This window comes from Gekko japonicus, unplaced genomic scaffold (assembly GCF_001447785.1).
Source record: "Gekko japonicus isolate JY-2015 unplaced genomic scaffold, Gekko_japonicus_V1.1 scaffold186, whole genome shotgun sequence".
Taxonomy (NCBI): Eukaryota; Metazoa; Chordata; class Lepidosauria; order Squamata; family Gekkonidae; genus Gekko; species Gekko japonicus.
Genome location: NW_015174279.1, coordinates 329,115 through 345,015, shown reverse-complemented (window position 1 = coordinate 345,015; position 15,901 = coordinate 329,115). Strand labels below are relative to the sequence as shown.

The 15,901-nt window shown below is 42.2% G+C and overlaps 1 protein-coding gene across 1 annotated transcript; it reads left to right on the top strand.

Moving 5' to 3' along the window:
- The first annotated feature begins 1,805 nt into the window (after positions 1-1,805).
- Positions 1,806-12,483, top strand: HINT3 (histidine triad nucleotide binding protein 3). The gene is made up of 5 exons (XM_015423830.1): positions 1,806-2,315; positions 7,873-7,990; positions 9,011-9,080; positions 10,099-10,225; positions 11,476-12,483. Exons 1-5 carry the CDS (start codon positions 2,136-2,138, stop codon positions 11,521-11,523), a joined length of 543 nt encoding a protein of 180 aa, XP_015279316.1. The 5' UTR covers positions 1,806-2,135; the 3' UTR covers positions 11,524-12,483.
- Positions 12,484-15,901: the final 3,418 nt, after the last annotated feature.

The following is a 15,901-nucleotide window of genomic DNA, read 5'->3' as shown; positions in this document are numbered from 1 at the left end:
CCATTCTGTTTCTCAGTATTATGTCTAACAGTAGCCTCTTGTCCAGAGTACAGGGTGCACACCAAAACAGTGAGATGTTGTGGCACACTCATTTCTTTTAAAACCAACCATAGCTTTTCATCATCCACATAGTCAAAAGCTTTGCTGTAATCTATGAAACACAAGCTGATTTTCTTCTGAATTTCTCTTGTATGATCCAGTAAACAATGTAAATTTGCAATATGATCTCTAGTGCCTCTTCTGAATCCAGCTTGAACATCTGGTGTTTATTGTTCTATTGTTATAGGATTTTGTGCATCATTTTACTTCCATGGGAAATAATGAGATAATCCAATAGTTGCTGCAGTCTTCTTCTTTCTTCAGAATTTTCTTTATTTTCACCTGTGTTGATCTTTCAGCATGTTTAACCGTGCTTTAAATTTCCCTTTGAATTCTTGGATCTTGTGGAACAGATCTCTTGTTCTTCCTTTTTTTGTAGTTCTATTTCTTTACACTGATTGTTATAATAGTTTTCTTTGTCTCTACATGCAAATTACTGGAAAACTGCATTTAGATTTTTGATCCTATTTCTGCCAACTTTCACTTCTTATCTTTAGCAATTTTAAGAATTTCATCAGTCATCCATAGAGGCTTTTCATTTCTTTTTGGCAACAGGAATAGTCTTAGCACAATCTTCCTCGATAATATCTCTGGTTTTCACCCATAGTTCTTCAGTTCCTGTTCACTTCAACTTAGTAATGTGAATCTGTTATTGACATGGTCTTTAAACACTTGAATGGTGGTTATGTTGACAGAACTGAGCCAGCTGGGCTGGGAGAAAGAACCCAGGAAAAAAGCTGCTGGGAATGTGAGTGTTAATTTTTTGCCTTTCCTAAACTGCTAAAGGGAGCTGTGGTGGCTCAAGTGGTTAAGACGCTGAACTGCAGGCTGTGGAAGGTCGGTAGTTCAGCAGTTCACCACCCGAGTTGCGCATAACGGAGTGCTCCCGTCTCTAGTTCCAGCTCCTGCCAACCTAGCAGTTCCAAAGCAAGAAATTGCAAGTAGATAAATAGGTACCACTTCGGTGGGAAGGTAACAGCGTTCTGTGCGCCTTGGTGTTTAGTCATGCCGGCCACATGACCACGGAAACGTCTTCGGACAGCGCTGGCTCTTCGGCTTTGAAACGGAGATGAGCACCGCAACCCTAGAGTCGGATTCGACTGGCTTTCGAGGAAGGGAACCCTTACCTTTACCTTACTTTGAAGGTGCTTTCCGCACTACCTTTCACACAACAGAAATCACCCTCCCCTACCTTCTATTCAGTTTATTTAAAATGTATATCCCTGTTGTCCTCACTTCAGTTCAAAGCCGCTTACCGGAACATAAAACCAAAACACTGAAGCAGCCAAGCAACCGCATCCTTTGGGGGGGGGGGGCATCTCCACCGTATTTGGTAAGCGTAAAAAGGAAGGCACTGCCTCCCCTGCGAGGTCTAATACCAGCTGCAGCAGAGCAGATTTCTTCCGGGAACTGTGAGGGCTGTGAGAGAAAGAGCTCCTCCTCCATGATCCCGCTACGCAACATCCGATTAGCGTCAGGAACAATGTTCCCTCTAAGCTGTGGATTCCTGTGAGCAAAAATTCTACTTTGTGAGCTACCAGCATTAAAGTTGTGAGCAGGCAGGTGATTTGGCTACTGCATAAATTAGTTTGCTCTGGATTGGAGCCATCCTTCCTGAGCTAAGACAAAAATGTGTGAGCCGGAGGCTAAAAAACGGTGAGCTAGCTCACACCAACTCAGCTTAGAGGGAACACTAGGAACGGATAATTTAGCGAACAACCACAACCCGTTTCCTTTCATCCACCCAGGATTACCACGCTTGACAGCCCCAGCCTTTTATGAAATAAAACCCTGCACGTCTTCCCGGCAAAATCCGCGGTGGGAGACGCGCTGCTTTTTCCTCGAGAGACAAACCCGCCCACCGGCCGAGCTGAAGTCCCGCCTCCAGCGCCGCGCCAGGCTCTTGTGCCCGCCCCGCCTTCCTTTCTCCCGGCAAGGAGCCGCCGTTCTCTGTGCCAGCTCTCTGTCTGCAGCCGGTTTTGCCTGCCTTTTGAAAGGAAGCCTGAAGCTTGAGGGCGGCCGGGAGACGAAGTCCGATGGCCGGGGAGGAAGGAGGGGATTCGGGCTCGTCTGCTGCAGAGCCCAGTCCCGACACAGGGGCTGGTGCCGGTGCAGCTGGAGGAGAGGCCGGCGGTGGCAGCGGCTACGACACCAAGTGCATTTTCTGCAGGATCACTCACGGGGAGGAGCCGGGCACCGAACTGCTGCCTTGCGAGGTGAGGCTACTCTGTAACACGCCCCCCCCCCCTCCCCGGCCTCCTGAGCCTAGAGGAAGGGCCAGGGGACTCTTCTCCCTTACAACACTCGTTTGCCTTCGATGTTTGCAGTAGTTCTGGGGAGCGATCCATCCCTAGGCTTCGCTCCCTTCTACGTAGAGAGGTCACATTTACAGCCCTAAAAGAGGAGCCTGGCCTATGGCGGCGAAAAGAACCCTAGGTTCTGGCTGCAGCCCAGATCCAGCTGTAAATTGGTCCTTAAAACGTGCATGCTGCTTCTCAGGTTGTCTCGCAAAGACGGGCTCAAAATCTTTAAAAATTGAACTACGATAAGATGAACCGCATCAGATGAGACTATTTATGATTCAGTGCCATGGTCCATATGTATGCATAAAAGGTAAAGGTTCCCTTGCTGGAAAGCCAGTCGAGTCCGACTCTAGGGTTGCGTTGCTCATCTCCGTTTCAAAGCCGAAGAGCCAGCGCTGTCCGAAGACGTTTCCGTGGTCATGTGGCCGGCATGACTAAACACCAAGGCGCACGGAACGCTGTTACCTTCCCACCGAAGTGGTACCTATTTATCTACTTGCAATTTCTTGCTTTCGAACTGCTAGGTTGGCAGGAGCTGGAACTAGAGACAGGAGCTCACTCCATCATGTGGCAACTCAGGTCTTGAGCTGCTGAACTACTGACCTTCCACAGCCTGCAGTTCAGCATCTTAACTACTTCAGCCACCGCAGCTCCATATGTATGCATACTGCTTTGTAATCTAAGCACATCGTTAGGAGAGGGCTACTTGTGATATAGTCTGTATGTGTATCTGGAGGGAAATAAAGAGCAAGGTTGCTGGTAGAAAATGGATGAAAACATTAATGACAGAGGAGAAGGGCAAATTGAAAAGAGACCTGAAGGAGGGACAAAAAAGAGAAGATCGCAGGCAGACTGGAAGAGAGGGAAAGTGGGCGTGGAGTAACAGAAATGGAGACTGTCTGGAACTTTCTCAGATAGAGATAACTGAGAGTGGGCTACTTACCCTGTTGGAAAGTCTGTGAACAAAATCTGCTGTGATTCTCTTAAAGCCAGGGAGGAGCCAATTTAGTGATGAGTGATTAAATCCTTCTCACACACACAAAATAGGTTTTTGCCTGTTTGACCCCACAAGGGGAAATGTAGCTTTCATCCCCCCATAGGGCAAATAGGGACTGACTGAAGGGGAAGGCCACAGTCCCATGCTATCTTTTTTTATCCTTAAAAACAAACATGCAAAAGAGCTATTCTTGGCCCACCCATCTGTAGTTTGCCAGTGTCACCAAAGGGAATTATTTGTGTTTATTCACTATTGTGTTAGCCAATTAGAAGTATTAACTATTTAAATCAGTAGCATACAGATATACTGAGGGCAGTGAGTTGAAGATCTAAATCTTTTTTAATGTGCCGATGCAGTTCTGCTTCTTGCATTGTGTCACCTTTGCATCTTTTTTAACACAATTCCACCTGCTGTTTAGCTACTTTTAGTGCCTTCGCACTCCTCGTATACCTGGAATGTGCAGTACTGGAGGGCTCACTTCAAAAAAGTATGTGGACAGAATGGAGTGGGTGCAGAAGAGAACAATGAGGATGATCAGAGGCCTGGAAACCAAGCCCTACAAGGAAAGGCTGAGGGACTTGGGAATGTTCAATCTGGAGAAGAGGAGATTGAGGGGGAAAAGACTGCTCTCTTTAAGTATTTGAAGGGCTGTCACTTAGAGGAGGGCAGGGAGCTGTTCCTGTTGGCAGCAGAGGATAGGACTGACAATCATTTTATTTCTGTCTTTTCTTGTTGCCTGTTTAGCTAGGGTGAATGAATACCCAGTGATGTAGGTTTTCTGGGAAGGTTCAATGGGAACATTTTCCAATTCAAATTTAATAATAATCTGGGTAACAAAAATGAGACTCGTGCATACTGCATAGGGAAATATACTTCTAGGTAGTGGTGTGTATGAACAAGATCTTGGGATGGGGGGGGGGTTGTAAGCTAAATATGAGCAGTCAGTGTCATGCAGCTGCAAAAAAGGCTAATGTGGTCTTGGTATGTATTAATAGAGGCATAACATCCAAAACACAAGATGTCATAGTTCTGCTGTACACTGCATTGGTCAGGCTGCACCTGGAATGTGCAGTACTGGAGGGCTCACTTCAAAAAAGTATGTGGACAGAATGGAGTGGGTGCAGAAGAGAACAATGAGGATGATCAGAGGCCTGGAAACCAAGCCCTACAAGGAAAGGCTGAGGGACTTGGGAATGTTCAATCTGGAGAAGAGGAGACTGAGGGGGAAAAGACTGCTCTCTTTAAGTATTTGAAGGGCTGTCACTTAGAGGAGGGCAGGGAGCTGTTCCTGTTGGCAGCAGAGGATAGGACTGACGATAATGGGTTTAAATTGCGGTCAAAAAGATACCAGCTGGATATTAGTAAAGGTTCCCTTGCTCGAAAGCCAGTCGAATCCGACTCTAGGTTTGCGGTGCTCATCTCCGTTTCAAAGCCGAAGAGCCAGCACTGTTCGAAGACATTTCCGTGGTCATGTGGCCGGCATGACTAAACACCAAGGCGCACGGAACGCTGTTACCTTCCCACCGAAGTGGTACCTATTTATCTACTTGCAATTTCTTGCTTTCGAACTGCTAGGTTGGCAGGAGCTGGAACTAGAGATGGGAGCTCACTTCATCATGCTGGATATTAGTTGTTGGGGTTTTTTTACAGTAAGACTAGTTCAGAGGTGGAATTGGCTGCCTAGGGAGGTGGTGAGCTCCCTCTCACTGGCAGTCTTCAATCAATAGCTGGACAAAACCTGTCAGGGATGCTTTAGGATGATCCTGCATAAATCATTTAGAAAAATTTAATCTTAGCACAGGAGCAAATACACCATGCATAAGCACTAGGGTTTCTCCATGCTGCTTATTCCACATGTAGCCCAACAGCCTCAACAATTGTAGATAGACTATATTTACATATATGAGGTGGAAATTCTTCCATGGAAAAATACAGCATCAGAAAAATGTCTGCCCCATGTCACTGTGGATACCACTTCTTATTTAGACCCTCTCTGTAGGAAGAATTTAATGAATGGGTGTTACTGATAATGCTGGAACCACAGGTTACAGTGGACCCCAAAATGAAGGCTTCTGCTTTTGTGTTATTGTACCATATACAAAATTTTAATCTACAATGGGGCTATATCAAAATGGAGGTCTCAGTATATAAAGCATATGTAAACCTTACTATAGATATGCTGGTGGCATCAGCAGCATGAAGCACTTTTTGCCTGGTTACGATGGTGGGCTAGATGCAGTCCTTTCTGGACACTTATCCATGCCCTGGTAGCATTCAGGTCGAAGTATGACAATTCACTTTACACCTTTACAAATGCACCTTTAAAAAGTGCTCAGAAACAACCAAGTATTGGAGAATTCATTAGAGAAATTGTTGACTAGTAGCCAGTTTGAAACATATCTTGCTTGTGCTAAAATTTCTCTGCTGGATGGTCAAAGTGCTGGTTTTAATTGCTAAAGCTCTAAGTGGCTTGGCCCCTAGACATACGGTCAGCTCCCTTGCGACCCAGCTGGATTTCTGAGGTCACCTTCTTTAGGTACCGTTTCCTTCAGAAATTAGGAGAATGGGTACCAAAGAAAAGGCTTTTTTCCCCCAAGTGGTGCTACCCTTATGGAATACAGTTTCTAGAGCAGTCTACTTGGCACTTTGGTTTTAGGCACCAAGTAAAATGGTTTTATATAACTGAGTTTTTAATTGGAATCTTTGCTTATGTGTTTAGAATAATAACAGGCTTATTTCCTGATATTCCTTTATCATCTGTTGTCAGTAATGGTAAGGAACCTTCTCTTGAGTTTATTTCAGTGTCTTCTAGCCAGTTGTGTACATATAGAAAATAGTGACCATGTGCTTGGATTTTTACTGCAGCATGAAGAATTCATAAGAACATAAGAGAAGCCAATGTTGGATCAGGCCAATGGCCCATCTAGTCCAACACTGTCACACAGTGGCCAAAAATGCCAGGAGCCATCAGGAGGCCCAGCAGTGGGTCCAGGTTCCTTTCTGACTCTTCCAGTTCCATTTATTTTGCACATGGGAGAATTTGGCAACCATCAGGAAGACATTCCATTGCTCCAAGTACAAGCTGATCAGCTGAAAGAGGCAGAAGCCACTTTCACAACAGAGACTGTTTGTAGTGGGTAGGCGTTATTCAGGCAGGTGTGCCTTGGCTGTGTGCTGTTGACCTGCAGTTTGTATGCAGCAATACTTATTTTCACCCACCACCTTTCACTCTTATGATCTTCCAGTGTTCCCCCAGGAAGACATCTCTGTGGTAGGCAGAGATACTTCGGAAATTCTCATATCACAAACCCCCTTCTTAATAAAACACATGAATTGGGGAACATAAGGCTTTAACTACTTAATTCTTTTCTTGGGGCTGTTTCACACACAACTGTATTTATTCATTTATACCTTGCCTTTCTCCCCAATGGGTACCCAAAGTGCCTTACATCATTCTCCTGCCCTCTATTTTAACCTTACAATAGCCCTATGAGGTACATTATGCTGAGTGTGTGTGACTCTTCCCAAAATCATTCAGCAACCTTCCATGGCAGAGTCAGGAATCGAACCTGGGTCTCTCAGATCTTAGTCTGACACCCTAACCACATACTGTGCTGCTTCTCAGCCTTTGATTGTAGACATCATTGTCAACAAGGCAAGTAGACTCTAGATCCTCATAACTAGGCACTGCACATATCTTTAACTGAAGGAGCATCTGCAATCATTATTGATGGGGTTTGTACACTTTTCACCATGGATATGCTACCCATAAAGGACATAAACTTGATTTCAAGTAGTAGTTATTAAGAACAGATTCGAATTCCTTGTTAGGCCCATATAATTAAACTGTTAGGCTTTCATAAAGTCCTTGTGTTGCTTCAGTCAGAACATAGTGGCCCAGTCAGGACCAATCTTTAATTCGTCTTTATACTCAAACCTTTTAGGCAGACTTTCTCATACGATATCCCACATAAGTGAAGCTATAATAAGCAAGTTGTATCTAGGCAAAAATTCTGTGGGAGGTAAATAAGCAAGGGTATTTCCAGTTGTTTCGCTAGTGTTGCTTCTAATTTTATTATTTTGTTTTAATGTGATGCAGCTGCCATACACCTCTGGTGAGTTTATTTTCCTAAAATGACAGTATACTTCTTGCAACGTTAATTTTTCATTAACCCCAGTATATGCACAATACATCAAAACTTCATTTATTGAGAATTCCTCCATTTGGGCATCAGTACAGACAATGTTCCTGAAATACCAAAAAATCCTTCAAAATGAGTACTTCATTGTAAGTTTTGTGCGCTTCAAAAGCTTGTATTCCTGAAATGCATTGTGAATGGGGCGTCTTTTATAGTCTATAATGTAGATTAATATATGCCTTTATCTCAGCTGACTGCTAGAGTGGTTCTTACTAGCACACAATGACCTATGTTTGCCATCCAAGTAACAAGTTTTCATTTTCTCTTCCATTAGCATGAAGACCTGGTGTGCTTCAGGGATATCAGACCTGGAGCGCCACATCATTACCTAGTGGTGCCAAAAATACACTTTGGAAACTGCAAGACTTTGAAGAGTGAGCACATCCCATTAGGTGTGTTGTATTAGAATCTGGGAGATTGAGGTCCCGATCAGTGTTTCCACCATAGATTTACTGGGGTTTCACTTTTCCATATCGGCTGTATACATCTGAGGTCCCAGCTCCTGACCTCTTGAAATCCTAATTAGCGCTCATGCTCTTGAGACTTCACCAGACGTTGCTCACTAGCCTCTTTTTGCTAACTTAAAAACTAGAAAAAGTATTGTTGGTGTTTTAGGGTAGCTTGAGGTTTCGAGAATGCAGCATTCATATTTCCGTGCTTACATAGTTTGACTGTGGAAATAAATACTCACAGTTCTGCACATATTGGGCAGTTTGGATCAGGAAATAATGTAGTCTGTTACGTCTGCTTTCCCCTACTGCTCTGTTCTTCAGAAAAATTGTATTTTGTCAGATCCTGTTAAAGCTGCAAAATTCAGCTTGATGACTGACTCTCCTGCCTTTAAATGTAACCAGTATATCAGAGGGGTAACCAGAGATAATAGAGGGGTTACCTGGTACGTGCCCAGAGTGCTTTTACTTTGGGCAAAAGGTGTTTGTGTGGGGGAGGGGGGAGGTTGCCTGGTCCAGAAAATGCTTTATTAAAATAGTCTTCAGAAGACTGTTTTAAATTGCATATTATGGATGCTTTTATTATGTTGCTAGACCTCTAACATGCTTGGCACCCCTGCTGGTGACCCTTCATTGGCCTAAGTTTTATGTAGGTTGCAAATGTCTTCCAGCCTCGTTAGCTTCCTCGATCACCGATAGCCCTGAACTGTTTCCGTAAATCTTAATATAAGATTATGTGGCTTTTTAGTCTTGTTTTTACTGGCTAAGAGCAGCTTTACTAACCAACATTAGATACAAAACCTATCCCATTCCTCTTCCGAACCTATCCCTTTTCTTCTTGAAAATAAATCATGCTGAGTTAGCATTCAGTCTGGATGTTTCTGGGATTGAGCTGTTGGACTTTAATGCTTTGGAAATCTGATTTTTAAATCTGATTTTATTTTTTCCTCCTGGATTTGACAGTGGAAAGAATGATGACAGCTGGAAAGAGTATCCTTCAGCGAAATAAGTTTACTGATTTGAAAGACATAAGGTATGTTTCCAGAATGGAAAATATGTGTTCATAAAAACAAAATAGTATTGCATAACAACTTTTTGTAAAAAAAAGGGTCATGAAATGGTTGTGGTATAGCTGAGACTCTTAGGGCTTAGCATTAAGTTGTCCAGAGTTCCTTCACTTTCAGTTCTTTGTATGGAAACCAAAATGCTTTTAGTATTGAAGTATGGCTGTCAGCCATCCCATTATAACAGACAGTTGAAAGCATTTTATAGCAAAGGCCAGAACTACTTAAATGTCTGTACACTTGCTTAAGGAAGCCAGTACAGGAGTTTCTCTCTTTTCCTGCACCTTCCTCCCTGCCTGTGTCTAAAGCACTTGCAGACAACAAAGGTGATATAGGGTAGCTTTCCTGCATTAGTGTAGATTGGAAAAAGCCCAGTGAAAGCAAAGGCTAGTGATTGCTGCATGGTGCTATAACTTGCAAGCAGGAGTAAGCTATAAAACAATGCAACTAGATCAGAGCAAACAGGATTTTACTAGGAGAAGAGGAGAAGAGATTGGATTTATACCCCGCCCTTCACTACCCAAAGGTGTCTCAGAGCGGCTTACAAACTCCTTTCCCCTCCCCTCTCCACAACAGACACCCTGTGAGGTAGGCGGGGCTGAGAGAGCTCTGACAGAAACTGTTCTTTTTCAAGAACAGCTGTGCCAGAAGTATGGCTTGCTCAAGGTCATCCAGCAGGTGCAAGTGGAGGAGTGGGAAATCAAACCCGGTTCTCCCAGATTAGAGTCCGCGCACTTAACCACTACACCAAACTGGCTCTCAGATATTAATAAAATGCACAAGCGCATCTGTCCACTGATGCAGAACTAATTCCATAGGATTTGTTATTTCTGACAGACATAAAATTCCTTGTGTAGAAGAAATACCCCTGGTTACCCGGTTAGGGATGGTTCAATATTTATGTTCAGTGTATACCGTTCACTTCATGCTGCATCCTTATTTTACGCTGCCACATGGCTGATAAGCTTTTTCTCTTTGTTTCTCAAGGATGGGTTTTCATTGGCCTCCGTTCTGCTCTATAGCCCACTTGCATCTTCATGTCCTGGCTCCAGCCAGTCAGTTGGGATTCTTGTCCCGAATGGTATACAGACTCAATTCCTACTGGTTTATCACAGTAAGTGCTGCCATTTGGTGACTTGCCAGTCGTAGCATGCCGCAACTTCATTAAGTACCGAGGCTCATAACTTCATGTTGCTTCTAGCTGTAGAGACTTTGTTGTGAAATACTTGTTTGTTCTTAATACAATGGGACTGAGTCCTTCCACATCCAGGCTAATAGATCAGTTTAACCATTATTCCATCAGTATCAACACTTGATATTAATTCTTGAGTGAAACTGAGGTTGAGATAGTCCTGTCCACTAGCTGATGAGTGTAGTCAATTCCACTGCTTTAGTTTATCATTTTGACAGTTTTAGCTGGTATTTGATTTTGTGCTATAAGGCTGTGAGTTACTTTAGTAATCCTTGATTGCAAAGAGAAATGGAAGGTAATTCAGGCATCAACTAGGGTGGCTTCCACATGGAAATCATGCTCCAGTTCAACATTTAGACTGGAGGTAGTACATTTTTACTCTCCACATAAATATCATCCCCTAATTTCCCACTATTTAACTTTTCCCTTGCTTTACTCTTCCAGATCTGTTTTGATATGATCTTTTGGGAAAGATTGTGATCAAAGCACGTTTCATGTCAAGGGGACAGGAAGGTGCACATTTTTGCAGATCACACCTACTTCAGCACCGTTCTCCTTGCCCAGCTCCCCTGTAGCTGCCACTTTTTCTCCCTCCCCTAAAAGGGAGGGCGTTGTTTTTCTAAAGTTGGTAATTGACATATGGCTGTATAGCTTGCCAACAGGTACGACAATTGATATATTGCTGTAGCATTAAGGTATATGTCAGTTACTAATATCAAGATACAGTACTATGCTGATTACCAGATCTGAAAAAGGAGGAACAGTTTGCTGTAGCTTAAGGCTATAACAATATGTCAATTACCATTTTTTTAAACAGTCCTCCAGTGGTTTGGGGCTCAGGCAAGCAAAGTGTGGGGAAAGCCCTTCATTGTTGCTGCAGATGCAGAAGCATTCACAATGACAATGAATTCCATGGAGGAATTATCAGCATATGGAAGTAATCTAGGAGACTGCACAGCACTGAACGAGGCCTGAATTTGGCCCAGAGGCATCTAGTCACTGACTACTGCTACTGTCTATTAATTGTGCTAATTACCTAATCTGATGTCCACACAAGAGCACTCATGCCTTTTCTGCAAGCTTTGGAGCAGCCCATTAGCTCCAAAGGCTAACAAGTCTTTGGAAACAAGCCAGAGGAAACCCTAACATTATCTCACACTTTGTTTCAACAGGCTGAGCAACTGATGGAAAGACTGAAGGCTGAAAGTGCTACAAGCTGAAAAAGCACTTGCCTCTAGATGACACTTTGTGACCATTAAACATAATTGAAGACAAGTTTTGAAAATGCTGCTATACGATGGTTGAACTAATGGTTAGTGAGCATTGCACCCTAAAATTCTCAGGCAAATATCTGAAATAAGAAACCCCCCAACCTTTATCTGAGATAAAGAAAACCTTTAGAGCATTCATTTCTACAAATCAGAAAATTAAGTGTCTAGTGTCTTCAAAAAGATAATTATGAATCCTGCATAAGAAAGCAATTTTATATAAAAAAGTTTTTTAAAATGTGCATCTGGATTGTCTCATTTTGTTTAAACAGTGCAGGGGTTTTGTGCCTATGCAATATACATGAGCAACTCTTGGCATCACAGTGCTAACAGTAGTTACGATGATTATTGGTGCTAAATCACTTGGTCACTGATGCATTTACACGACTAAGTACATCAAGAACAATGACTCAGAACTGTGTGTGAGAGGGATTATACTGTTGAACCACAATATGATTGTTTGAATATAGACTTTATCAAGTTAAGTGCATGTATTTAAGAATAGGAAAAGTAAAAATTATAGGACAGATCGAAAGTAAAGTGATGGTTTCTTTGAACTTAAGGCTGTAAAGTTGAACATATACAGACAGTTCATGGGGCTTATGCTAGGCCTGAACTTAGTCTCCTAAGTATTGCTGTGGAATGTAGAGGCATTGTCAGAGACATTAGGGTGGTTTTACACAGCAAGAAGCTATCACTATGCAAACAGAGCTTGGCATCTAAACCTTAGGGAACATCAAAATGGCAAAATTGGAGATGATTCAAGACTTAGTTTGAAATTACATTCCCCAGCACCTTTGCTGTTTAGTTAACTGTTGTCTTCACAGTGATGTTAACCTTATGCAGTGTTCATACACCTTAAATTCATCAATTTTTTCAATAAAAATAACTTGAATGAGTAGTGATTGCAAACGTGCATTACTTAAGAAATGTAATTACTTCGTACAGTTGCTCATTGCATTTGTGTTTAAAGTATGCCAAAATAAAACAACCGTTCTGTGTCTTTCTCTGGACTTTAGAGCTTTAATCGTCTTTATTCATTGGTTGTTTAGCATGTGTTTTGCTACTAGGATTAACTTACTTCTGGATGTTGGTTAAGATCCAGTAAAACTCTGGGGAGGAGGGGGGGAGCTGCCTACCATGTTGAAATGTTAAAAACTAAATATTAAAGTATGAATAGACTATATATGTATTGCGACTGTGAGTTTATGTAACAGAACTGTGAGTTTACATAATGGAAACCAGTTGAAATACTGTTATGAGAAGGAAAAATCCTAATAAAAGTCATTATCCATGGATCTCCTGAACTTTTTTGTATCTATAATTTGAGCAGGAAGGTTGCTAATTGTTTACTGCAGAATTTCTGAAGTGCATGAGTGCAACACCTAATCAAAGTCTCCATTAGAACAACTGGAAATCCTGCACCAAGAGTATGAATTTGAAACTAGCTGCCGCTAAATGATAGTTGTTTTGCCCTGACCTTTTTTATGTGGTGTCTTAAAGCTTGTACAAATTGTTTGACATTTTATTGGGAAAGTGTTAATTTCAAACACTTTATTGTGTGTACAGGTTTCTGCCCCTCAAGCCTGTCCAGGGATGAGAGGGGAATCCTATACTTTTCAATACATTAACAACAACCCAGAGAGGTAGGCTACCCTCTCTGGATTTCAGAACAATAAACCACCAGAATCTCTCAGTATTCTATAATCCCCTCCAGCTCAGAGCAGAGATTCAGATCTCTCATCTGGCATCTAGGGCTTAACACATTAGCACCTCATTCCCTGAGATGTACACTTAATGCTCAATGGTAGGCATAGGCATAGGAAATAGACTTGGAATCCCAGTTACAACATCAGAGACCAGTTAGAAACAAGAATAATATTTTATTCAGCACAGTGTATTGCAATTAGACCAAGAGATTACAAAATAAGAAACCTAAGGCAGTTTTTGCCTTAACTACACATTAGAGATATGCATAATTACCAGTACAGTGTCCCATGTTTCAAAAGTGTCCAGGATACAGTCCAGTTAGGTACTAACGGATTTTTAGGAACATTCCCATCTTTGCCCTCCATGTGCTGTAAGGCACAAAGCAGTCCTTTGTCTCTTCCAGAGAGCACATGTCCAGGTGCAATAAACAGGCAACAACAGGAGACCAAGAAGCAAGAGCAGAACAAGAGCAAGGGGCAGAGGGTCTCTCTCCCAAGGGACCAAACAAACCCCAATCTAATCATGACTAGCTGTGGCCATCAGCCAATCAGGAGTAGCAGAGTGTGTGGCCAATTTTTTGGTTGTCATGGGTACAAGTGGGGATAGGCTGGAAGTTTGGAAACCACGCCTGCAGTCACATGGCCCCCAACTCCAGCTTCTCCATCGGCTACGTGAGCTTCTGCATGTAGGCCTAGCTTCCAGCATGGAAGTGTGAAGAATGTGGGTTTATGGCATGCAATTGAGGCCATGGGGCCTACCATTTGGCTTGTAACAGGAAATAAGGCACAGCCTGTTACCAAAAGACAGAACAGGAGAATGCAGGAGACATTTAGAAATCAATATTTCTATACATTGGGAAAGTGTTAATTTCAAAGTTGAGGCAAAAAGTACAGTCTAAAGAGGGTTGATATAATAGTGCTATGGACACTGAAGTACTTAGTTTATATTACTCCTATTTTATTTATTTATTCATGCCTGCATTTCATGAAATATAGTGCTCACACATTTCCACATTCAGGGTTCTTTCAAACTAGTTTAATAGAATGTGGGAGTCCATCTGTTCTTATTGCTAGAGATACATAAGAGTAGGCTAGCACATACTGATTGCAGAATTCATTGGCAAAGCTGTAAACTCGTTACAAAATAGTTTCTGTTCCTTGTAAGTAATTTCTTCTGCGTTTTCACCAACCAGCACTTGTTGATGTTTAAGGCTTTAAACTGTTCTCAGCTGCATGCAATATGGGTAATACCCAGCTATTTTACTCAAGTAAGGTAATAATCACATCATCATCTTTTCCTTGCCAAAGCATTTCACCTTCAAAATCAACGAAGCCATGTTTCCTTGCTCTCAGTAGAACACCAACTACCTTATTGGATATGGTCACATATCTGTCAAAGAGCTCTTTGAATGTTATTTTTACATGTCCATCCCGGCCTGTCTTCCCAACACTTCTTATAACCAGGCATAGTTCTTCGACTTCCTTGCCTATGTGGGTATGAGCATCCTTTCCCCTCTGTTCTGTTTTGGAGCCTTCAGGGGGTCTCCCATAGGAGGCATCTCCTCTTTGTGCACAGAGAGTTACTGGCCTGTTGCTGCTGAATGGATTCCGTCTCTGGTAATCAACATGATCTTCTGACCAACTCTGCCAACCTCTTGCTAGTTTTCCCACAGTACCAGTGTGGGTTTTGGCTGCCTTGATATTCTGCACTTTGCTTCCCTCCATGATACTTCAGGATACACAAGAAGAAGTACTGTCTTGACGTTACAACTGTAGAAACAGTACAAAAAGCTTCTAACTAGCCTGTCTGTCAAAACAACAGCCCAAACTGCCCCCATATGGTAAAATAGTACCTATGTTGTTTTACTCACCTTTCCTTCCTAGGAGGAATTACTCCTGCCAGCCCAAGATTTTACACTTCTCATTATACATTTCTATGAACTGGAGGAGAAAAACAAACACCAAATTGAGTATAACCCTTAAACAAAACATTGATGTGCAGACTTTTTGCTTGCAAGAGCTGACAATTTTCTTAAAGCTAGTTTTCAGTAACATTTTAGGCATAAATTTATCTAGAAGTCTAAATGAATTAAGGGGCTTCTCCCAAGTAAATAATGTATAATTTACAGGCATGCAGCCTAATGTTCTGCATGCTGACTTAGAAGCAAGTTCCATTAAGATGATTAAGGCTTTCAAGTAAATGTACTTAAGACTGCAGCAGTCAGTCTAAGCATCAGAACGTAACTAGTATTGTGATTATTCAATCGGCCGTAAAATGCCTTTGGGAAAGCTGTACTCACACTTCTTCAGAGGCATCTCTTCTCTGCAAGTAAAACAAGCCGCCACTACTCATTACAGTGTGTGACCCATTTAATTCAGGCAAGCACCTTGTTTTATGGATGTTGCAGTAAGCCAATCAGGGTAAAGATGTTCACTAAGGGGTGGGGATTTCCCCCCCCAAAGCTGCATAATTTTTATTTTTAAGGTGGAAAGAATATTTAGTATTCCACAAGCAGAAAATATAATTCCACTGAGTATAATATGGCAGAAAAAGGAAACTCGGTTTACAAAAAGGACTGTAGGTGCATGCTACAATACCATGCCTTAATCTCAGAAAGAGT

Excerpts from the sequence above, each read along its gene's own strand:
- HINT3 (XM_015423830.1), top strand. The coding sequence starts at position 2,136 with ATGGCCGGGGAGGAAGGAGGGGATTCGGGCTCGTCTGCTGCAGAGCCC. Across the intron at positions 2,316-7,872 it reads CCGAACTGCTGCCTTGCGAG|CATGAAGACCTGGTGTGCTT; the intron begins GTGAGGCTACTC and ends CTCTTCCATTAG. Across the intron at positions 9,081-10,098 it reads ACTGATTTGAAAGACATAAG|GATGGGTTTTCATTGGCCTC; the intron begins GTATGTTTCCAG and ends TTGTTTCTCAAG.